The 25,283-nt window shown below is 43.1% G+C and overlaps 1 protein-coding gene across 5 annotated transcripts; it reads left to right on the top strand.

The window, feature by feature from the left end:
* Positions 1 to 19,226: 19,226 nt before the first annotated feature.
* On the top strand, positions 19,227 to 25,025 carry LOC125507941. Of its 5 annotated transcripts, none has more exons than XM_048672473.1 (9): positions 19,232 to 19,574; positions 19,878 to 22,506; positions 22,590 to 22,673; positions 22,827 to 22,979; positions 23,485 to 23,648; positions 23,727 to 23,877; positions 23,993 to 24,115; positions 24,198 to 24,285; positions 24,438 to 25,025. In XM_048672473.1, exons 2-9 carry the CDS (start codon positions 20,068 to 20,070, stop codon positions 24,620 to 24,622), a joined length of 3,387 nt encoding a protein of 1,128 aa, XP_048528430.1. In that variant the 5' UTR covers positions 19,232 to 19,574; positions 19,878 to 20,067; the 3' UTR covers positions 24,623 to 25,025. The 5 variants fall into 5 exon arrangements, 3 of the variants coding, with proteins under 3 accessions (XP_048528432.1, XP_048528430.1, XP_048528431.1); XM_048672474.1 differs by having other exon boundaries at positions 19,233 to 19,574; positions 23,730 to 23,877; XR_007283151.1 differs by lacking the exon at positions 24,438 to 25,025 and having other exon boundaries at positions 19,227 to 19,574; positions 23,720 to 23,877; positions 24,198 to 24,226.
* Positions 25,026 to 25,283: the final 258 nt, after the last annotated feature.

Below are 25,283 nucleotides of genomic sequence, written 5' to 3'. Positions count from 1 at the left end.
CGATCTTATAGAGAGTAATGACTTCACATATAAAGAGTATGGTGAATAAAAGTTTTTGAGAGTTGACAAACATGGTTTTGGTCATCATTGCAATTAATAGGAAGTAATAAAGAAACAGAGGTTCTCACATATAAATATACTATCTTGGACATCTTTTATGATTGTGAGCACTCGTTAAAATATGACATGCTAAAAGGTTGATGTTGGACAAGGAAGACAACATAATGGGTTATGTTTTCTTACATCCAAAATAAATTATATTGTCATGGATCATCCAACATGTTGAGCTTACCTTTCTCCCTCATGCTAGCCAAATTCTTTGCACCAAGTAGAGATACTACTTGTGCTTCCAAATATCCTTAAACCCAGTTTTGCCATGAGAGTCCACCATATCTACCTATGGATTGAGTAAGATCCTTCAAGTAAGTTGTCATTGTTGCAAGCAATAAAAATTGCTCTCTAAATATGTATCATATATTAGTGTGGAGAAAATAAGCTTTATACGATCTTGTGATGTGGAAGAAATAAAAGCGACGGACTGCATAATAAAGGTCCATATCACAAGTGGCAATATAAAGTAACGTTCTTTTGCATTAAGATTTCGTGCATCCAACCATAAAAACACATGACAACATGTGCTTCCCTCTGCGAAGGGCCTATCTTTTATTTTTGTCCTATACTTTATACAAGAGTCATGGTGATCTTCACCTTTCATTTTTACATTTTATCCTTTGGCAAGCACGGTGTGTTGGAAAGATCCTGATATATATATATAGCTAATTGGATGTAAGTTATCATAAACTATTATTGTTGACATTACCGTTGAGGTAAAAGGTTGGGAGGCAAAACTATAAGCCCATATCTTTCTATGTGTCCGATTAAAGCTTCATACTCATAAGTATTGCATGAGTGTTAGCAATTGTGAAAGACTAAATGATAGTTGAGTATGTGGACTTGCTAAAAAGCTCTTATATTGACTCTTTCTGATGTTATGATAAATTGCAATTGCTTCAATGACTGAGATTATAGTTTGTTAGTTTTCAATGAAGTTTCTGATTCATACTTCACATTGTGAATAGATTGTTACTTTAGCATAAGAAATCATATGACAATAATATATATATGTTGCTGTTCTAAGAATGATCATGATGCCCTCATGTCCGTATTTTATTTTATCGACACCTCTATCTCTAAACATGTGGACATATTTTTCGTTATCGGCTTCCATTTGATGACAAGCGAGGTCTAAGCTTGGGGGAGTTGATGCGTCCATTTTGCATCATGCTTTTATATCGATATTTATTGCATTATGGGCTGTTATTACACATTATGTCATAATACTTATGCCTATTCTCTCTTATTTTACAAGGTTTGCGTGAAGAGGGAGAATGTCGGCAGCTGGAATTCTGGGCTGGAAAAGCAGCAAATATTAGAGACCTATTCTGCACAACTCCAAAAGTCCTGAAACTCCATGGAAGTCAGTTTTGGAATATATAAAAAATATTGGGCAAAGAAACCACCGGAGGGGGGCCACCCACCATCCACGAGGGTGGGGGCGCGCCCTACCCCCCTAGGCGCGCCCCCCTGTCTCGTGGGGCCCCTGGCAGGCCTCCGATGCCCATCTTTTGCTACATGAAATCTTTCACCCTAGAAAAAATCAAAAGGAAGCTTTCGGGACGAAGCGCCGCCGTCTCGAGGCGGAACCTTGGCGGAACCAATCTAGGGCTTCGGCGGAGCTGTTCTGCCGGGGAAATATCCCTCCGAGAGGGGGAAATCATCACCATCGTCATCACCATCGATCCTCTCATCGAGAGGGGGTCGATCTCCATCAACATCTTCACCAACACCATCTCGTCTCAAACCCTAGTTCCTCTCTTGTATCCAATCTTTGTCTCAAAACCTCAGATTGGTACCTGTGGGTTGCTAGTAGTGTTGATTAGTCCTTGTAGTTGATGCTTGTTGGTTTATTTGGTGGAAGATCATATGTTTAGATCCTTTATGCATATTAATACCCCTCTGATTATGAACATGAATATGATTTGTGAGTAGTTACGTTGGTTCCTGAGGACATGGGAGAAGTCTTGCTATAAGTAGTCATGTGAATTTGGTATTCGTTCGATATTTTGATGAGATGTATGTTCTCTCTCCTCTAGTGGTGTCATGTGAACATCGACTACATGACACTTCACCATTATTTGGGCCTAGGGGAAGGCATTGGGAAGCAATAAGTAGATGATGGGTTTCTAGAGTGACAGAATCTTAAACCCTAGTTTATGTGTTGCTTTGTAAGGGGCTGGTTCGGATCCATATGTTTCATGCTATGGTTAGGTTTACCTTTGTAACATCCCAAATTTTCAATTTGGAATGTTATACACTAGATCATCGTGCATATCATATTTTCTTGCATTTTTGGTTGATCCTAGAAATTTCACGCAACTCAAGGACCCTCGGAGAGAGTTGGAGATTTCGTTATTTTCATATTTGAGAGTTTTCTCAAATTTGAAAGAGGATCATTTGATTTATTTATTTCATCTTCAATTATTTTTCCGATATCAAAAATATATGAGAGAGGGAATAATATGACTTTCCCAAATTTAGGAAAAAAATGAAGATTTAATAAATAGATCAATTTTGGTTTTGCCGGAGTTTATTTGCATTTCATTTGGATAGGGAAAATGCGTGTTTTCAAAAATTGCATTTTAGGCCCGGAGAAAAGTTCATTTTGTTCGACTCATTTTTAGGAGTCGGGGAAAATTTACTTTAGTTTTTTTGGAGTTCGTTTAGTTTCTTTTTCTTTTGTTTTCTACGCGCAAACCACTTTAAAAAAACTTTCCAGCAGGCCAGCCGGGCCAAGGCCCAGCCAGCCGGCCAGGCCCCAGCCTCCCCGTCGCGCGCGCCAGCGCTAGGCAGGCGCCAGCCGCCGCCTCCACTACCGATTCCCAGGAGGAATCCTTCTAGGCCGAATCCTAGTAGGATTCTTAGCCCCCTTTCCTTTGTTTCGTTTTCTTTTTCCTACTCTATTTCTTGTCCCCTACCCCAAGTAAACCCCCTCCCCTCCCCAATATAAATACCCCAACACCCCCCCTCTAAACCCATCAAATCAAACCCCAAGCCCCAAGCCCTCCACCGCACCCCACACCCGCGTCGCCGCCCTTGTGCCCTAGCGCCGCCGCCGCACCTTGCCCACGCCGCCGCCCTACGCCACGCCGCCGGAGCCCCTCGCCGGAGGTTGCCCCGCGTCTCTTTTCCTCGGATCGTTTTCTTCTAATCGTTCCGATTCTTTTCTTCTCTTCTGATTCGTTTTCTAGATCGGTTTTCGTTCTTCTTTCGGACCGTTCGTCTCAACGAACATGATCACCGATTCTTCCCCGGTTAACGACGCCCGTTCGTTTAACCGTTCTTCTTTTTCTTCTCGTCGGATTTATTCCGCGATCGTGATCTCAGATCCGATCTTCGTTCTAGTTTATCTTCTCGCTCGTTTATCGGAATCAGGTGATTCAAGCGCCTGGAGTTTCGTTGCGAAACCGCCGTTCTGTCTAATCAAACTTAAACAAGTTTTTGCCCCGGTAAAATTTGACCTAGTTTCAACTTTCTAGAACCGAGTTGTTTTCTTCCGCCGTTTGTTTTCCGTTTCTTTGTTCGGTTCGTTCTTTCTTTGCAACCGGAGTTCTTAAGTTGAACTTTCTGGTTCGTTCTCTTGTTCGAGTTTTACCTGTGCATTAGATGAGTACTTATTGTATGCTTGTTGTTTGTCTGTGATAGATCACCCGGATTGCGCCGCTTGTTACTTCGAAACCCTAGGTCTCGCGGATCATCAGCAAGGCAAGTAACACTTTGATCATACCTTTTCTACAACCCAGTTTTATTGCATTAGATCAATCCTCTCACATTGCATTGATTAGGATCTAATTAAACTGTGGGATGGGAAGTAGATCAGGTAGTACCTATTACCTGTATTATTATGAAACCTTTGGGAGTTACTTCTACGTTTGCTTATTATGCCATGCTATGCTAGTAGACGTGGATTGGGTGAGTGATATCCATGACAGATGTGAGTTGAAAATTTTAATGGTTTATCTAAGGTGGCAACTTAAACACACATCTAGGTGGATTGAGGCACCTGATGTCTATCAGGACTTGCCTGTTTTATTTTGGACCGCCACCCAGGCTCAAAGGGATCATAAGATCTTTCATGCTAGAAACTTCCGTGTGCAGCCACATGCTACTATGGGCTCTGGCATAGTTGACTAAGTTGTGCGAACTCTTACGGGGTGGACTAGCAGATGTAGGGGTTGTAGGTGGTACGGTCTACCCCACATGTAAGGTGCTAGCGCTTCTGAAAGACTATGTCTCGGTCATCCGTTTCTCAAACACCGTGTAGTGCGAGAAAACAAACGGAGGCGATCGAGTCATGTGGGGAAAAGTGCGCAAACCTCTGCAGAGTGTATAAACTAATCATGATTAGCCGTGTCCCCGGTTATGGACAACTTGAGTATCTAGTACTTGAACATCATGTGAATCTCATCATGTTACTTCTAATTAATATTGTTGGGTTTTAATTGTTCATCTAATTGGGATTGAGAATGCTGTCAACCATTCTCGATGTTTCACAACCACCTTGACAGTTAAATAAATTTATTCCTTTGCAGTAGGGAAAAACTGGCTTTACGCAAAACTGTAACCATAGAGCTTTCCACCAGCCATATATGCATGTAGTATAGTTGTTTCATTCCATTACTCTCTATGTGTTACATTGCCAGCATATTCCATGTGCTGACCCGTTTTCGGGCTGCAACTTCTCATGTTGCAGACTTTTCAGACGACGAGTAAGGTGTTTTTAGGTCGTGGCCCTATACTCAGTGATGCCGTTGGAGTTGATGGACCCATCTATCTTCCAAGTCTTCCGCTGTTATCGACACTAGATGGCCTTAAGCCATATTTATTGTAATAAGTTCTCTTTGAGACAACGATGTAATAAGTGTGTGATTGCCACTCTGCTATAAATCCTTCGATGTACTGTGTGGTGTCAGCATTACTGATCCAGGGATGACACCTGAGCACAGAGCACTTGATCCATTCGGGTCGGGTCGCGACAGAGAATGGTATCAGAGCACACGCTGACTGTAGGACACGACCACTAAGTTAAAGCCATAGATCACCATTCTCTTCTCTTTTTCTAACTCCTCATCTTTTCTACTCTTTTAGCATGACGAACGCGAAGATTAAGTACGCTCAACCGGATGAAGGCACACCATTTGGATTTCACCTGAAGGAAGTCACCAAGTACCTGAACATTGGATTACCAAGATTCACCGGGACCTTCAACGCCACTCTGCCTGAAGAGGAGCGCTGGAAGATTCAAGCTCATGTTCCGGGAAGAACATTCGCGCCAATCACAAAGCCTATAGATAGTGTTTTCAATGCACCAACCTGGAGTCTGGGAAAGAGCATGGCAGCCCATATCACAATAGGACGCATTGGAGAAGTTTATCAAGAAGACCTCAAGGACACTATCTACCAGATTTGCGGACGCCGAGATGAACAATGGGAGTTAGTCAGCACCAAGAAGGATAGATCCATTGCATCTTTCATCCAGGAGTTAAACCAGCACATTCGACGCCACGAGAACCGGATGTGCAATGATATGATAGAGTTGAAGAATGCAAAGGCAAGGATCATCGAGCTAGAAGGAGAACTGAAGTCTACACGCAAGGACTACATGGACGAGATCGTAGCTCTAGCGAGACACAATGGCGATCTTAAGCAGGAGATTGAAGAACTCAAGAGGAAGTTAGCATCCTAGGAGGACGACGAGTACGTCGCATGTCCGGAAAACTACATCATCATCGATGACACCAATTCGGATCCAAGTGAACCCGACTTTGAAGATGAAGCTGGAGCAGATATCATGGAGTCTTCCATCGGTTCAAATTTCTAGATGACCACCAGATAGTAGTAGTATTTCCCCCATGTAAACATTATAGTCGAGCACTTTTGCGATAGTTTTAGACCGATTGTAAGCCCTTGTTTGATTGATTGGAGTGATTTTGTGTGCATTTGCTCATGTGCATTGGGGTAGTGTTTTCCCTTTAGACCTCACTCTATTCTCAATTCTCGTCTTTTCTAAACCCTCAGATGCCTCCGAGATGTGATAATGGATTCCCACCAGAGCTCACTCAGTTGATCCAGCAGCAGAATCAATTGATGCAGATGTTAGTCCAGAACCAGCAGAACAACAACAACAACCCACCACCACCACCACCTGTTGACCACTGAGCCCGTTTTCTTAGGCTGAATCCGCCGGTGTTTTCCAGTAGCACCGAGCCGATAGTAGCAGACGATTGGCTCCGCAAGATAGGAAGGGAGTTGACCACTGTAGGATGCACGGATGGTGAGAAAGTGAAGTTTGCCGCTCACCAGCTTGACGGACCCGCGGCAGCATGGTGGGAGAATTTCACAGCCACTTACCCAGTTGACACTGTCACATGGGATCAGTTTCAGCAAGCTTTCCGCACTGCCCATGTTTCAGCAGGAGCTATGGCCATGAAGAAGCGTGAGTTTCGCAACTTACGCCAAGGAGGAAGGACAGTTGGCCAGTACGTTGACGACTTCAGCAAGTTAGCACGTTATGGCCCAGATGACGTTGCTACGGATGCAGCTAAGCAGGAGAAGTTTCTGGAAGGATTGAATGATGAACTAAGCATGCAGTTGATGGTAGCGAGTTTCAACAACTACCAGGAGTTGGTAGATCGTGCCATCATGATTGAAGGGAAGCAACAGCAGATTGAGAACCGTAGGAGGAAGTATGGACAGGGGAAGTATAACTCTGGAGCCCAGCAGAAGCCCTGTTTTGCCCCTAAACCGGGATTTCAGTTTCATCACACCCATGGAGGAGGTAGCTCGCACAACCATAATGGCCACAAAAATGGTAATGGGAATGGAGGAAGCAACGGCCAGAACCGGACCACCCCATCGACCCCAACCAAGAGAGATCTGAGTCAAGTCACTTGTTTCAAGTGTTCCAAGACCGGACATTATGCAAATGAATGTCCTGAAGGCCAGAATGGAAATAGCAATGGAAGCTCTGGGAAGAAGCCGAACCCTTTCAATAGGGGACAGGTGAACCACGTTAATGTGGAGGAGGTTGAAGATCAGCCCGGTGCAGTAATAGGTAAGTTTTTGGTTAAGTCATTTACTGCACTCGTTCTTTTTGATACTGGTGCATCACATTCATACATATCAAGGGGATTTGTGGAAAAGTATAGCATGCCCACTAGGATTCTTAAAACACCTATGCTAGTAAGCTCACCAGGAGCAGAGTACATGGCCAGACAAGGATGTTTTCAAGTGCCATTAAGTATAGGAAGGCATGTTTTCCCAACGGATTTAATTATTCTGGAATCCCAAGGTCTGGATGTGATTCTTGGTATGGATTGGCTGTCGATGTATGGAGGAAACATCGATTGCGCCAGTAAGACAATTTTGCTTTCCACACCAGAAGGAAGAAGGATCAAGTATGTATCCCGGCATGTGCCAAACAGGACACAAGTAAATTCCTTATCAGGAGTTGTGCAGGAGGAAGTACCAGTGGTAAAGGATTTTCCTGATGTATTTCCTGAGGAATTGCCAGGCATGCCACCGGATAGGGACAATGAGTTTTGATTGAGTTATTGCCAGGTACAAGCCTAATATCGAAGCGACTGTACCGGATGCCAGCAAAGGATTTGGTGGAAATTAAGAATCAGATTAAGGAGTTATTGGATAAAGGTTACATTCGCCCAAGTTCTTCGCCTTGGGGATCACCCGTACTTCTAGTGGAAAAGAAGGATGGATCATTAAGGATGGTTGTAGACTATCGAGGATTGAATGAAGTAACCATCAAGAACAAGTACCCACTACCAATGATCAACGATCTGTTTGATCGATTGCAAGGAGCTAAAGTGTTTTCCAAGATCGATTTGCGATCAGGGTACCATCAATTGAAGATTCGAGAGCAGGACATACCTAAGACAGCATTCACCACAAGATATGGACTGTATGAGTATACCGTTATGTCATTTGGATTGACTAACGCACCTGCCTATTTTATGAACCTGATGAACAAAGTGTTTATGGAGTTTTTGGATAAGTTCATCGTAGTGTTCATTGATGACATCCTGGTTTATTCAAAGAATGAAGAGGAGCATAAGGAACATTTGTGTTTGGTTTTGGAGAAACTAAGGGAACATCAGTTATATGCAAAATTCAGCAAATGTGAGTTTTGGTTGAAGGAAGTTGGATTCCTCGGACACGTTATATCTGGAGAGGGTATAGCATTTGACCCCACAAAAGTTGAGACAGTAACCGAATGGGAAGCACCAACAACAGTTGGAGAGATCCGGAGTTTTCTTGGACTCGCAGGATACTACCGGAGATTCATTGAGAACTTTTCAAAGATTGCAAAGCCTATGACGGAGTTGTTGAAGAAGGATACTAAGTTCAATTGGACTGAGGAATGTGAGACTAGTTTCCAGGAGTTGAAGAAACGTTTGGTTACCTCACCAGTATTGATTTTGCCAGATCAGACCAAGGATTATGAGGTGTATTGCGACGCTTCACGTCGAGGACTTGGAGCAGTGCTTATGCAGGAAGGAAGAGTTGTTTCGTATGCTTCACGGCAACTGAAGCCTCATGAGTTGAATTATGCCACGCATGATTTGGAGTTAGCAGTTGTAGTGCATGCATTGAAAACATGGAGACATTTCCTCATTGGAAATCATTGTGAGGTGTACACGGATCACAAGAGTTTGAAGTACATTTTCACGCAGAAGGAGTTGAACCTCCGACAAAGGAGATGGTTGGAGCTCATCAAGGATTATGACATGAGATTGCATTACCATCCCGGAAAAGCTAATGTGGTAGCTGACGCATTGAGCCACAAGAGCCATGTCAATACTCTAATGACGGGGAAAATACCCAAGGAGTTAGCAGAAAACCTTCATGAGCTATGTTTGGAAATAGTTCCAAGAGGCTATGTAGCAACATTGGAGATTCAGTCAACATTGATGGATAAGATCAAAGAAGCTCAGAAATCTGACAAGGAGATTGCTGCTATAAAAGAGAAATTGAGCGAAGGAAAAGCAAAGGGATTTCGTGAGGATGAGCACGATACCTTATGGTTTGAAGACCGTGTTTATGTGTCAAATGACCCGGAGATCAGGAAGTTGATTTTGCACGAGGCACATGATTCACCGTATTCGATTCACCCAGGGAATACCAAGATGTATTTGGATTTGAAGGAAACATTCTGGTGGACCAGAATGAAGAAGGATATTGCAGCATATGTAGCAGTTTGTGACGTATGTCAAAGAGTAAAGGCAGAGCATCAGAAGCCAGCAGGATTGTTACAACCATTGCCGATACCCGAGTGGAAGTGGGATAAGATAGGCATGGATTTTATCACAGGACTACCCAGGACGAAAGCAGGCTATGACTCGATATGGGTAGTAGTAGATCGTATGACAAAGGTAGCACATTTCATTCCAGTTAAGACCACTTACACCAGTGCTAAGTTGGCGAAGATATACATGACTAGGATCATTTGTTTGCATGGAGTTCCGAGGAGTATCGTATCAGATAGAGGAACCCAATTTACCTCAAAGTTTTGGAATCAGTTGCATGAAACTTTAGGAACCAGACTAGAGTTCAGCACAGCTTTTCATCCGCAGACAGATGGACAGACCGAGAGAGTCAATCAGATTTTGGAAGATATGTTGAGAGCTTGTGCACTAGATTATGGATCTAGTTGGGACGATAACTTGCCGTATGCGGAGTTTTCTTATAACAACAGTTACCAAACCAGTTTGAAGATGGCACCTTTCGAAGCTTTATACGGAAGGAGGTGCAGGACACCGTTGTCATGGGACGAAGTTGGAGACCGTCAATTCTTTGGACCAGATTTAATTAAGGAGTCTGAACGGAAAGTTAAGTTGATTCGCGATAGGCTCAAGGTAGCCCAGTCCAGGCAGAAGAGCTACGCAGATTCTAAACGTAAGGAGACAGTCTACGAAACCGGAGACAGAGTTTATCTTCGAGTATCCCCACTTCGAGGAGTTAAGCGCTTTGGAGTTAAGGGAAAATTAGCACCGCGTTTCGTTGGACCGTATAAGATCTTGCAACGTATGGGAGAAGTCGCTTATAAGTTGGAATTACCAGAGGGACTGTCAGGAGTTCATGATGTATTCCATGTCTCTCAGCTGAAGAAATGTCACGCCGAGATGGCGGAGGTACCGCTAAGAGATACCGTGCCACTCGAAGCGATTCAGTTGAAGGATGACTTAACATATGAGGAGAAGCCAGTCAAGATTCTCGATTATGCCGGTAGAGTTACTCGCGGCAAGGTTATCAAGTTTTGCAAAGTTTAGTGGAACCACCACTCAGAGGATGAAGCCACTTGGGAAAGAGAATAAGATTTGCTCAAGGACCACCCTCACCTATTTTCTAGCCAACCCGAATCTCGAGGGCGAGATTCATCGTAAGGGGGGTAGGTTTGTAACATCCCAAATTTTCAAATTTGGAATGTTATACACTAGATCATCGTGCATATCATATTTTCTTGCATTTTTGGTTGATCCTAGAAATTTCACGCAACTCAAGGACCCTCGGAGAGAGTTGGAGATTTCGTTATTTTCATATTTGAGAGTTTTCTCAAATTTGAAAGAGGATCATTTGATTTATTTATTTCATCTTCAATTATTTTTCCGATATCAAAAATATATGAGAGAGGGAATAATATGACTTTCCCAAATTTAGGAAAAAAAATGAAGATTTAATAAATAGATCAATTTTGGTTTTGCCGGAGTTTATTTGCATTTCATTTGGATAGGGAAAAATGCATGTTTTCAAAAAATGCATTTTAGGCCCGGAGAAAAGTTTGTTTTGTTCGACTCATTTTTAGGAGTCGGGGAAAATTTACTTTAGTTTTTTTGGAGTTCATTTAGTTTCTTTTTCTTTTGTTTTTTGCGCGCGAACCAGTTTAAAAAAAACTTTCCAGCAGGCCAGCCGGGCCAAGGCCCAGCCAGCCGGCCAGGCCCCAGCCTCCCCGTCGCGCGCGCCAGCGCTAGGCAGGCGCCAGCCGCCGCCTCCACTACCGATTCCCAGGAGGAATCCTTCTAGGCCGAATCCTAGTAGGATTCTTAGCCCCCTTTCCTTTGTTTCGTTTTCTTTTTCCTACTCTATTTCTTGTCCCCTACCCCAAGTAAACCCCCTCCCCTCCCCAATATAAATACCCCAACACCCCCCCTCTAAACCCATCAAATCAAACCCCAAGCCCCAAGCCCTCCACCGCACCCCACACCCGCGCCGCCGCCCTTGTGCCCTAGCGCCGCCGCCGCACCTTGCCCACGCCGCCGCCCTACGCCACGCCGCCGGAATCGCCCCTCGCCGGAGGTTGCCCCGCGTCTCTTTTCCTCGGATCGTTTTCTTCTAATCGTTCCGATTCTTTTCTTCTCTTCTGATTCGTTTTCTAGATCGGTTTTCGTTCTTCTTTCGGACCGTTCGTCTCAACGAACGTGATCACCGATTCTTCCCCGGTTAACGACGCCCGTTCGTTTAACCGTTCTTCTTTCTTCTCGTCGGATTTATTCCGCGATCGTGATCTCAGATCCGATCTTCGTTCTAGTTTTCTTCTCGCTCGTTTATCGGAATCAGGTGATTCAAGCGCCTGGAGTTTCGTTTCGAAACCGCCGTTCCGTCTAATCAACTTAAACAAGTTTTTGCCCCGGTAAAATTTGACCTAGTTTCAACTTGCTAGAACCGAGTTGTTTTCTTCCGCCGTTTGTTTTCCGTTTCTTTGTTCGGTTCGTTCTTTCTTTGCAACCGGAGTTCTTAAGTTGAACTTTCTGGTTCGTTCTCTTGTTCGAGTTTTACCTGTGCATTAGATGAGTACTTATTGTATGCTTGTTGTTTGTCTGCGATAGATCACCCGGATTGCGCCGCTTGTTACTTCGAAACCCTAGGTCTCGCGGATCATCAGCAAGGCAAGTAACACTTTGATCATACCTTTTCTACAACCCATGTTTTATTGCATTAGATCAATCCTCTCACATTGCATGATTAGGATCTAATTAAACTTGTGGGATGGGAAGTAGATGAGGTAGTACCTATTACCTGTATTATTATGAAACCTTTGGGAGTTACTTCTACGTTTGCTTATTATGCCATGCTATGCTAGTAGACGTGGATTGGGTGAGTGAAATCCATGACAGATGTGAGTTTTATAATTTTAATGGTTTATCTAAGGTGGCAACTTAAATACACATCTGGGTGGATTGAGGCACCTGGTTTCTATCAGGACTTGCCTGTTTTTCTTTTGGACCACCACCCAGGCTCAAAGGGATCATAAGATCATTCATGCTAGTAACTTCCGTGTGCAGCCACAAGCCATTATGGGCTCTGGCATAGTTGATTAAGTCGTGCGAACTCTTACAGTGGTAGACTAGCAGATGTAGGGGATATAGGTGTACCGGTCTACCCGATCGTAAGGTGCTAGCGCTTCTGAAAGACTATGTCTCGGTCATCCGTTTCTCAAACACCATGTAGTGCGAGAAATCCAACGGAGGCGATCGAGTCTTGTGGGGAAAAGTGCGCAAACCTCTGCAGAGTGTAATAAACTAATCATGATTAGCCGTGTCCCCGGTTATGGACAACTTGAGTATCTAGTACTTGAATATCATGTGAATCTCATCATGTTACTTCTAATTAATATTGTTGGGTTTTAATTGTTCACTTAATTGGGATCGGAATGCTGTCAACCATTCTCGATGTTCAACTACCATGATAGTTAAATAAAATTTATTCCTTTGCAGTAGGGAAAAACTGGCTTTACGCAAAACTGTAACCATAGAGCTTTCCACCAGCCATATATGCATGTAGTATAGTTGTTTCATTCCATTACTCTCTATGTGTTACATTGCCAGCATATTCCATGTGCTGACCCGTTTTCGGGCTGCAACTTCTCATGTTGCAGACTTTTCAGACGACGAGTAAGGTGTTTTTAGGTCGTGGCCCTATACTCAGTGATGCCGTTGGAGTTGATGGACCCATCTATCTTCCAAGTCTTCCGCTGTTATCGACACTAGATGGCCTTAAGCCATATTTATTGTAATAAGTTCTCTTTGAGACAACGATGTAATAAGTGTGTGATTGCCACTCTTCTATAAATCCTTCGATGTACTGTGTGGTGTCAGCATTACTGATCCAGGGATGACACCTGAGCACAGAGCACTTGATCCATTCGGGTCGGGTCGTGACAACCTTAATACTTCTTTTGTAGTTGTGGATGCTTGCAAGAGGGGTTAATCATAAGTGGGATGCTTGTCCAAGGAAGGGAAGTACCCAAGCACCGGTCCACCCACATATCAAATTATCAAAGTAACGAACATGAATCATATGAGCATGATGAAAACTAGCTTGACGATAATTCCCATGTGTCCGCGGGAGCGCTTTCCTTTATATAAGAGTTTGTCCAGGCTTGTCCTTTGCTACAAAGAGGATTGGCCCACCTTGCTGCACCTTGTTTACTTTTGTTACTTGTTACCCGTTACAAATTACCTTATCACAAAACTATATGTTACCGATAATTTCAGTGCTTGCAGAGAATACCTTACTGAAAACTGCTTGTCCTTTCCTTCTGCTCCTCATTGGGTTCGACACTCTTACTTATAGAAAGGACTACAATAGATCCCCTATACCTGTGGGTCATCGTAGAGCATCTTTATAATCACCCAGTTACTTGTGACGTTTGATAGCACACAAGGTGTTCCTCCGGTATTCGGGAGTTGCATAATCTCATAGTCATAAGAACATGTATAAGTCATGAAGAAAGCAATAGCAATAAAACTTAACGATCATGATGCTAAGCTAATGGATGGGTCTTGTCCATCACATCATTCTCTAATGATGTGATCCCGTTCATCAAATGGCAACACATGTCTATGGTTAGGAAACTTAACCATCTTTGATTAACAAGCTAGTCAAGTAGAGGCATACTAGGGACACTCTATTTTGTCTATGTATTCACACATGTATCAAGTTTACCGTTAATAAAATTCTAGCATGAATAATAAACATTTATCATGATATAAGGAAATATAAATAACAACTTTATTATTGCCTCTAGGGCATATTTCCTTCACTTCTCTCTCTCTCTCTTTGATTCTCAATACCATGTTCTCCTCGATGTTCTTGGAGATCCATCCGATGTAATACTCTTTTGCGGTGTGTTTGCCGAGATCCGAAGAATTGTGGATTTATGATCAGCTTATCTATGAATATTATTTGAATCTCCTTTGAATTCTTATATGCATGATTTGATATCTTTGCAAGTCTCTTTGAACTATCGATTTGGTTTGGCCAACTAGATTGGTTTTTCTTGCAATGGGAGAAGTGCTTAGCTTTGGGTTCAATCTTGTGGTGCTCAATCCGAGTGACAGAAGAGGGGAACCGACACATATTGTATTGTTGTCATCGAGGATAACAAGATGGGGTTTTCATCATATTACTTGAGTTTATCCCGCTACATCATGTCATCTTACTTAATGCATTACTCTGTTCTATGAACTTAATACTCTAGATGCAGGCAGGAGTCGATCCAAAAAAATAGTAGTAGATGCAGGCAGGAGTCGGTCTACTTGATACGGGCGTGATGCCTATATTCATGCTCATTGTCTTAGATATCGTCATAATTATGCGCTTTTCTATCAATTGCTCAGCAGTAATTTGTTCACCCACCATAATATTTTCTATCTTGAGAGAAGCCTCTAGTGAAACCTATGGCCCCCGGGTCTATTTTCCATCATATAAGTTTCCGATCTACAATTTTAGTTTCCTATTTACTTTTTTTTGCAATCTTTTGCTTTTTGTTCCATAAATCGAAAATACCAAAAATATTACTTTACCATTTATCCATCTCTATCAGATCTCACTTTGCAAATAATCATGAAGGGATTGACAACCCCTTATCGCATTGGGTGCAAGTTGGTATTTGTTTGTGCAGGTATTCGGTGACTTGCGCATTGTCTCCTACTGGATTGATACCTTGGTTCTCAAAACTGAGGGAAATACTTACTCTACTTTTCTGCATCACCTTTTCCTCTTCAAGAAAAAAATCAACGCAAGCTCAAGAAGTAGCAGGTATGCATGTGCCTTTTATGTGCACTGCTTCACAAAGTTAAACATAAAGGGAAAGACGATGGCGATGACATGCTTTTGTTGTTCTTATATTTTCCATTGATGTAGCTAGCAATAAATGCAAGAATATTGACTTCCGTAACCTCTTTATTTTGTATTTCACTTTTCATATGTAATTTTCCTTTTTAATGCAACTCATAGATGTAATCGAACGTCCTTTTTTTACAGATCCATCACATATATATGATTTATCTATCTATATCATGGTGCATACGAAGATTACCGGTGAAAGTTGTCAACACCCTAAAGATTCCAAGAGATGGTTTTGCTAGGATTCATATGAAGAAGGCCAGTGTTGGGCCGGTCAAGTACCAGAAGTGTGATGATGGCCTCATCATCTTCGGAAAGGGCTAGAGTGATTTTGTCGATATGAAGTGGCTTGAGGTTAGTAAAGTCATTCTTTTCAGTTTCAGGACAAGCACCCATGATGATCTTCAGATCAAGCTGGTTGTCAACATCCTGGCCGAGGAGCCATAAGAGTAGCATGACATGACATATATGTGTTTGCCTTTTCCTAGATTTAGTTGAAAAACTAGCTATATGTTGCGACATGCTTTTAGGGGGTTTTGTTATATCTTCCTTCTTATGTAACTCTAGTTAGAAATCTACTTGTGATGCTACGTGCCTTTTGGGAATGTGGATTAATTAGGCAAAAGTCGTCGGTACAATATTTGTTTAGTATTGCCAACAACTACTAGTGGCGTGACAAAGAAGTGCCATGCCACTAGTAAATTATTTACTAAGGGCAAGTATAGGAAAGCGATGCCATTAATTGAGAACGTATATGTGGCATTTGGTAGCCCACGCCACGGGTTCGTTAGTTATTAGTGATGTTTGGTCCCAACGGCACTAGTGTTTATCTACAAGCAGTGTCGGTAGCCGACACGGCTAGTGACACCTCATCAGTGGCGTCATACGAGAGGCGTGGGACATAGGCACCACCAACGACGTTTTCCGAACACCGTTAGTAGGCTTTTCTGTACTAGTGTTTCCTTCACTCTATGCCTCCTCTGCCGAAAAAACTCATCTACATGACCAAGAAGGCACCGGTTATGATGGCATGAAAGGACGTGTTCGCCGCGACCTCCAACGAGAAGGTATAGCCATCACCAATAAAGATCATACCTCTTACCGATTACGGGGACATGCCCCTGAAAGCTGGGAGACACCCAGGCACATGAGAATCAAGGAGGGACTCAAAGAAAAAAGGAAGGAAGAAAAGGAAGATAAAAGGGAATACTATCCTCAAAACCCTTACACGTATAATCTGCAAGGATATTTTACAAAATATCTTCTAGGGCCTTCGCATCTCAAAAGTGAGAAGGAAGCGCTGACTCCGGATGAGATTAAGGAAAAGATCAATGAACTAGAAACAATCTATAAGGCTTGTGTTCATACTATTGGAGAAGGTAATGATGCTACTAGATGATGAGTAATGACCTCCAACAGAGAGTCAATGTACTTTATGGTAGAATTTATTTCCTTATTAAAGATTTTCTTGATCTGTGAGGGGATACAACATTTCCCATAAGACTTGTCTCTGAACAACAAGGCAAGATTATGGAGATGTGTGTGTCATTCTCGATCGGGCATGGCCATTGCATGCAACTAGAAGAATGACCAAAAGCCTGCAGATGATAAGAAGGAAGACCACCATCTGACCCTAAGGAAAATTAGGCCTCCTTTGGTTCATAGGAATTCTAAAGGCTAGGAACTTTGTAGGAAAAATTCTTTTGGGACCTTCTGGTTTGTAGGAATGGATTCCTATTCCTATGTAGGATATGAATCAATTTTTCACATTTCAAAGAAAAAAAGGAATGTATTCCTATTCCTATGTAGGATAGGAGTTAATCCTCCATATTTCAAAGGAAAAACATTAGCCTAGACTGAATGAAAAAATGCCTATCCTATGCGTCAAATGACATCTCTTTCCCTGTAGCAAGTAGAGGTGGAACTCCCAAACCATAAAAGTATGGATTGTTTCATACTCCGTTTCTAAGTTTGTGCCCATCGTGATCAGTTTTATTTTCTCTTATAAGCGTAAATAATTAACCTTCTTACAATATGATCGATTGTGATGGAATTTTTAGATCTAGTGGGAGATGGAGATGGTGGCTATTGCTTGGAGATGACGGCTATGGCAACGCAGAACGAATTTTTCTACTTCATACCCGCACAATCGGGATTGATGAGACTAGTTTTTTTTTCTTATTTGATTCAGATATTGTCAATGTATTGTCCATCTTTCTCTTTAGTTTTCTCCTCAATCTATATTCATTGGATGGACTTACAGAAGAATAATATCTAGTCTCCCCAATGCAGTCAAGATTCCATGAACCAGGAGCACCAAGACCGGTTCCTCGATCGTCCTACTGGAGGCATGGTCATGGCTTTCATTCATTCATTGTTCCGTTGTGGAATGGAACCACTAGCACTCAATGGATTTCTAGTCCTTTTGTCCAAAGGATTTAGAGTCCTTTTACCAACCAGCCAGAACTAATATTTCTCTGTTAAATTATGTTTTTCCTTTGTCGGCTAGCACAATTTGGATTTGAAGTCCAATGTGTTAACGCTCTCTTTAGTTTTGTTGCTCTTTCTTTCACCATGTCTCACGCAGGGTGATTGAGTTGATGAAGAGTCAAAGAGGTCGACCCAGAGTCCTTCCTCTTCTTTACATAGCGTAGACGTCTGGAATAGGTTTCAGAGCGGCATGTTGCTTGATTTGACTTTCTGGAGTCGATTCCGGGTGGTATGATTATTTGTACGAGCATGCATGCTCGTATCACATTTTGTCCTGTCTTTCAGAGACGCCTCTGTCGAACTTCTTTTTATGGATTTGATCCTCTCTTCAAGTACTTCCCAAATATGGCCTTATTTTCTACAGATTAGATTTGTATCTGCAAAAAAATCATTAAGATAGGGAGATTTTCACATTTGTGCAATTATTAGTGATTAGTAGGCAAATTGAACCGATGACAATAGTAGAAAAACCCCCCCGAGAATATCAAGTTTTAAAATACCAGTCCTTGACCCCAGTACCCCCGACTCCATCTCCTAGATCTGGACTTCCTCCGGGGTATACTCCTCCAACTCGGCATACCAGGCCCGATTCTAGGGCTCATTCCCCAAAGTTGCCACGTCCAAGATCTGGAAGGCCGACCTAGAGCCAAAGTGCAAATTATTCTCTTGGTTGTCTGCGCGATGTTGGCCACATGATCTTTTTGCCGCATATGCACGAGACCTCGAAAAGTGCAACCCATCTATGCAAGGATTGTCCCTTCTCCACAGCGGTTCAATGCCTCATCTTTTCTTGGGACGTCACCAAGATCCCGGCCGGTTCCTCGAGTGATATCAACGCCGTCGATGACTGATGGGATGAGGCTAGTGGTCACTGAGGAGTATCCGACGTGTAATCTAGGACCCTCTTAGCTGGCAAACATTCGCTGTGCAGGAGTGGCATTTCGAATGATTTCGTTGACAATTTTAGCTGTGAGGGGATGACAACTTCTTCAGAACAATACGACGGTTTCACAAGAAAGCATTTTCATTTAAAACTGCCACCGTTTGATCTCGCGAGGCAACTAAAACTGTCAGGAAAAAGGTGTTCGCTTTCCATCCCCTTACAGCTGACGTTTGCCAAATAACATCATCGTAATTCTAAGGGTTCATACATAGTTATATTCTTCTTTCTAATCTAAAGGAAAAGGACAACGTTCCTGTCGGTTTTGGCCAAGGGTCGGCAGTCTTCATCTTTGACGATGGACGCATTTCTTAACCTAACTAAAGAGAAGGCAAACGCTTCTTCTTTACTTCTCTCTCCTCTCCTTGGGCACACCCTTGTTTTGGCGGCAGTTCCTTCGAACGCACGTCCTCGTTGCACATAATGTGCGAAGTCAGCCAGGGATCCAACCAACAGCAACCCTGCTGGCCGGCCGACCTAGACAGACACATCACATTACCTGGCCCCGCCGGCAAATCCATCCAACCGACCACAGCACGCCCCGCATCGGGCGCAACCGGGAACGAACCCGCTTTCCGTCCCCTTCCCCGTGTCCTATTTGGCGTTCCTTCCGTTTCGTTCGCTGCCGCGTTCCACTCTCTCTCCCCACCCTTTCCTTTCCTCCCTCCCACCACCAAATTCCCAGGCGATTTGATCCTCCCCCCGCGCGGCGCCAACCCGCTAATGCGCTTGGGCCCGCCCCGTCGGCGAGATCGGCGCCGGCGCCCCCGTCCCATTTGCCGCGCCGACCTCACCGCCGGCGAGGCGAGGCGGGGCGGGCCCCACTTGCTCGGCCGCCGGCGCGCTCGCTCGGCGGGGAGGCGGTCCCGCGCTGATTGAACCCTCGGTGAGGAACCCTAGCTTGATTTGATTTTCGTACTGTAGGAGTGGTACACATCGCTGAGGCGTCCTGTTCTGTTCTGTTATTGGGAGGATCTTTTTGAGATTTTTTTTGTGGCTGTCAGCTATCGAATCCAGCTGAGCTAATTTGATTACTAGTTCTTCTTCGGCCCAAAATACCGACCGCCTATGAACATTGCACACAGCGATTTTTTATTTTTTGCAGTTCATTTCGACTTCTCTTGTCTGTTTTGTTGGGGGGGTGGTAGAGAGATCACAGATGTTCACCCTGTTTTCTTATTCATGGCAGCTACGCTTTGCTCGAGAAGGAGCGGAGCCAGGGTCGGTCTACGTTAGGGGAAACCACTGCCTTTGTCTTAAAGAGAAGAGATGAATGAATAGTTCGGCATTTCAAGATATAGCAATTAGCTCCAGTCCTCCGCTGTTGAAGGAGGAGGAGGAGCTTACAGCGCAACCACCATTGCTTTGTCTTGCTTCAGATGAACAGCCAAGTTGGGCCCAGTAACCACAAGAACTTGAATGTGGTCTATCAGGATCTCACCACGATTCTTGGTCTTGGCAGGTTTGACTCTGGGAACCTTACTGCAGGTTTGCCTCTGAAATGTGATATGGATCCGGCAAATTTGGTGCGCACGAGGACCATACGCTCTGAGAATGGACTCAAACCAGCTGAGTATTCAAGTGACAGTCTACAAGATATGTCTTCTCCCTGCGAAAGCCCACATGCTGGAAAAGTCAAGTTCATGTGTAGCTTTGGTGGGAAAATCCTCCCTAGGCCTAGTGACGGGGTGCTCAGATATGTAGGTGGGGAAACACGTCTCATATCGATACCCAGAAACTTCTCATGGAAGGAGCTTGTGCATAAAACCCTCTCGCTCTACAACCAGCCTCATACCATCAAGTATCAGCTTCCTGATGAGGACCTTGATGCTCTGATTTCTCTTTCATGTGAAGAGGATCTTCAGAATATGATGGAAGAATACTACAGTCTTGAAAAGGCCAATGGCTCACCGAGACTTCGGATGTTTCTTGTCTCCCCAAATGATTGTGAGGAGACATCGTTAAGTGCAAGAAGTTTAGAAAGTGAGCCAGAATATCATTTTGTTGTTGCTGTGAACAATCTCTCACAACTGAAGCAGAGCACCAGCGGCAACAATTTGGTGAGCCAGTTGAGCCAACAGTTGGATAGTTCCCTACTCCCCTGCAGAGACTCAACTGCATGTCAAACAGATATAGAAAGTGGAGGTAAAGCTTTGGCTGGAACAGCCTTAAACGAGTCTTCCTCTCAGTTTTTTCTTGCTCCATACTCACAACAAATGGTGGCTGAGTCAGCAGCAACTTCCTCCCCAGGCTTAAATCGACAGAGGATGTCTTTGAATCAGTCTAGGCTGCGGATGTCTGCAGACAAACTAACAACGAATCAAGAACATGAACACAAATATGAAGTTAGCAATGGATCACATTTGAAAACCATGCTTCCAGACCATCAAGATAAGACTCAAAGCGATGCAGACACAGGTGTTGGAACTGGATCAACCATGCACAATATTCAAATTCAAAGGCAGGCAAAAGATTTGGGTATACCTCGAAACGAGAGTTACGTGAGTTCACATACAAGCTATGATAAGTCTACTCCGATGGAAATGCCCTTCTATTCTGAAAAGGTGTGCGTGCATCCGGAGGCTGCTAGTTGGCTATCTGGTATGCATGAATACACTGGTCAAATTCATGGCATGCCGCATGCCTTCTCTGATCCTTTCCTAAATGATCGCACTGAACAACCTGCATCCAATTTGTCTTTAACTTTTGATTCCTACATACCCCCTTCATTTTCCCAGACAATGTGTCAAGCTAATGCGCTGGAGAGAACAATAAGCGGGACTAGGCCAGATCTTCTATGTGCTAAGCCACCTCAGATTGCTCGTGTGGATGAACCTAATTACCTTGTTTCTAGTCATACTGACCAGCGGTATGATCAAGGAGTTCCTGGTGGAGCCAGTTTTGAGGCAGCTGTATATTACCAACAAGACAGTTTGTCTAGTAATATGGTGCAAACAGGTCATGATAGTGGTCCTGTTGTTCAACAGAGGAAGATATATCATCCGGAGAACAGTGCCGGTCCAAGTGTTGCTCCCCAGTGCACTTTTGTTGACACGAGGTTCACTTTGCACCAGACACCGTGTGCAAGGTTGTCCTCAGGTGAGTTGGATGCTCTAGAAAGCTCAGGTTTGACGTCAATGCATGCTACTGATAATTCTCATTCACGCTTTCTTCATGGATTCCCTAATGGATCTCAAACAGCGAATTCAGATCGTGGATCTCATGTAGAGAAAATGAACTCAGGGCGTGTCTCTACAGATTATGGAACAGCTGGCTGTGTGCATGGTAATGATAAAGTTGCTCCTGGACCCCATATACTGTTGCCTATTGACCCTTTTGAAGCTTTTGCGCCACAAAGATCAGTAGCAAATGGAGCATCCCCTGTGTATCAAAATGAAAATTTCGACCAGTTTTTGGTGCACAGCTCTGGTTTGGCTACCTCTTCGCCTATTGGACTAAGTAATGCTGATCTGACCGGAAACATGTTTAACAATGGCACCTTCAAGGATGGTCTTTCACAGAGAGATGTTCCTGTTTTTAATCAGCACAATATCATCTGCAGTGATGTAGGAGTAATTGGATTTGATCGTGCAACCATCAATAATGAGGACATGAATCTGAGGGGCAGAATGCATAATGATTTTCAAATGGAGGCACGTGTTATAGTTGAGGATGTGACTGATAATATGCCTTCAAGCATTCCGTCATCCAGACCAATTCCTCAGGTTGAAATAGCAGCTGAAGAACAGCACCATGCAATTAATTCATCGGAGAAGGATGATGATGCTAAGAGCGATGGGCCAGAGTTAGCTAATGAGGTATAACCTATCCTATATATTTAGCATGCTATTCATGCCTAAAGAATGGTTGAGCATATTGTGTTTTTCATTCCAAATGTTAGGACCATGGTAATAAAGCAGCTGCAGATGGCACCATTAGTGATGCTGAGATTGCCGAACTTGAAGCCAGCATGTATGGCTTGCAGGTGCAGTTCTAGCACTCTAAATTTGTTTAGTAATTATAGTTTTCTTCCAGCTAAGATGTCTATTTGTTTCATAAAAGAACATCTCCATAGTGGATTTGTCTATAATAAGCAAGTCATAACAGCATTGGATTGTTCTGACTTTTGTATGGTCAGATCATAAGAAATGCTGACCTCGAGGAGCTACGTGAACTGGGATCTGGCACGTTTGGAACTGTTTACCATGGAAAATGGCGAGGAAGTGATGTTGCTATCAAACGTATCAAGAAAAGCTGTTTCGCTGGGAGATCATCTGAACAAGAGAAACTTGTGAGTAATCGTATATCCATTACTCCTTTCTAGTCATTTAGGAAATTCAGCAACAACCAACCTACCACCAATCCAAAATGTAGGCCCTTTTAGCCTTTCAATTTTGTCCAAAATTTAGGTCTTTCTATACTGCACTTCTGCTTATGCTGTTCCTATTCAGCCCCTCGTTAATTTCATCAAGAATTGGCTTTGTAACTCTATTTGGAGGAAATAAGAAAAATACGCAGAAATAGATGAACGGCAGCATTTTCATTTTATCAGATCCTTAATTCTTGTGCCCAACTCTATAAAAGACCTACATTTTGGGTCAGAGGTAGTAGTACCTAACAGAATCTTGTTGGTTATAAAAGTAGGGTTTGTGCATGTGAAGCATGATTGCTTTCCTTGTTGCTGCATGTTTAAGCAGCCTGACTAGTAATCGAAATTTTGAAATTGAAACATGGTTGATAGAAGACATTCATATTATCTTCATTAGATATAAATGCCAACTTGCATTTTTGTACAGACCAAAGACTTTTGGAGGGAGGCGCAAATTCTTTCAAAGCTGCATCATCCAAATGTTGTTGCTTTCTATGGTGTGGTTCCTGATGGAACTGGAGGAACATTAGCAACTGTGGCAGAATTTATGGTGAATGGTTCACTAAGGAATGTTCTTCTAAGGAAGGATAGGTGAGTTTTGTATGTTTCTGTTCGGTGTTTTCCACTCTGCACAATGTTGTTGTTATGTCACTATTTACTAGATCTCAGCAGATCGCTTGATCTTCGGAAAAAGCTCATCATTGCAATGGATGCTGCATTTGGGATGGAATATCTGCACTCGAAAAGCATAGTCCATTTTGATTTGAAATGCGACAATTTACTTGTTAATTTGAGAGATCCTCAGAGGCCAATCTGCAAGGTAGTTTTAGATCCACGTGAGGTGCTGGGGTGTGTTATCAGATAGCAGCAGCCTTGTCTTCCCTTTAGTTCTGATGTCATGGACCTTTCCATTAGTAATGTGTAACTATTCTCAGGTTGGAGACTTTGGATTATCGAGAATTAAGCGCAACACTTTGGTTTCTGGTGGTGTACGAGGCACCCTTCCGTGGATGGCACCGGAGCTGTTGAACGGTAGCAGCAGCAAAGTGTCTGAGAAGGTAACACCTTTCATCAGACTCCACATCATCATTTGCATGTGCAACCATCATTTGCCTGATATGTATCTATTGACACATGTAGGTGGACGTGTTCTCTTTCGGGATAGCATTATGGGAAATCTTGACCGGTGAGGAACCATACGCAAATATGCATTGCGGCGCTATCATAGGTAATACTTATAACCATGTCTTGTTTTTATTACGATTCAGTATTGACTAATTGTCGAAGCACAGAATCCTTTGTCAATTCGTGCCCCCATATCATCTAATAGTCAGTCAGCATTGAATCCTAAGTAACTTTGCATACTTTAACTGTGAGAAGGGGGTATCGTCAACAACTCTCTCCGGCCTCCAGTACCTGAAACCTGTGACCCCGAATGGCGAATACTGATGGAGCAATGTTGGTCGGCCAATCCCGATATCCGCCCCTCATTCACTGAGGTCACGGATAGGTTACGAGCCATGTCAGCGATGCTTCAGTCAAGGGCACAGGCCCCAGGAAGCTGATGAAGCTTACATGCCATCAACCAGCAAAAGATAGCTGGCTGATCCCCACGGGCTCCTTTTGTGCATAGACGAGTATATAGCATACCTGTATTTATGGTCACACTGTATTCTGTTTGATGTATCTATGCTTATTTTTTTGACTATTTTATAGGGTTTCTGAAGTATGTATGTATCTGAGTTAACATGTACCGCAGGCTTTTGTAGCGTCGGTCACGTTTCTTGCAATTTTTTGTGTAGTTTGCGAAACTTGTGATGGTCTGCCAGACCACTCAAGCTTCTATTTTTGGGGCTTTGGTTGTAAAAGTATGAGCATTGTAATTATATAGCAGATGAACTGGCAAAAAACATACTGCCACTTTTGAACCTTTATAAATTTAGAAATAAAGTCGAGGTTTTTGCTTAACTGATCAAGAGGTAATTGCACTTCTAGTATAGAATCTTGTTCTACAAGTTTAGTTTAGTTACATCAATTCGCATAAGGAACGGACCAGTACACAAACTTTGCTTTTTTTTCTTTGCAGGGAACATAAACTTTGTTAGAGCATTTACAACAATAGTTGCCTAATATGTATAGTTATTATGCCGATCAAGCACGGGTAGCCTGGCATGGCATATGAGGTCGCCATCAAGTATGTGGCAGTTTAGGTTCTTTTAGTTCACC

The sequence above is a fragment of the Triticum urartu genome, chromosome 5 (genome assembly GCF_003073215.2).
Source record: "Triticum urartu cultivar G1812 chromosome 5, Tu2.1, whole genome shotgun sequence".
NCBI classification, from domain to species: Eukaryota; Viridiplantae; Streptophyta; class Magnoliopsida; order Poales; family Poaceae; genus Triticum; species Triticum urartu.
The sequence above is the reverse complement of the archived record's forward strand: the minus strand, read 5'-3'. Positions and strand labels throughout refer to the sequence as shown.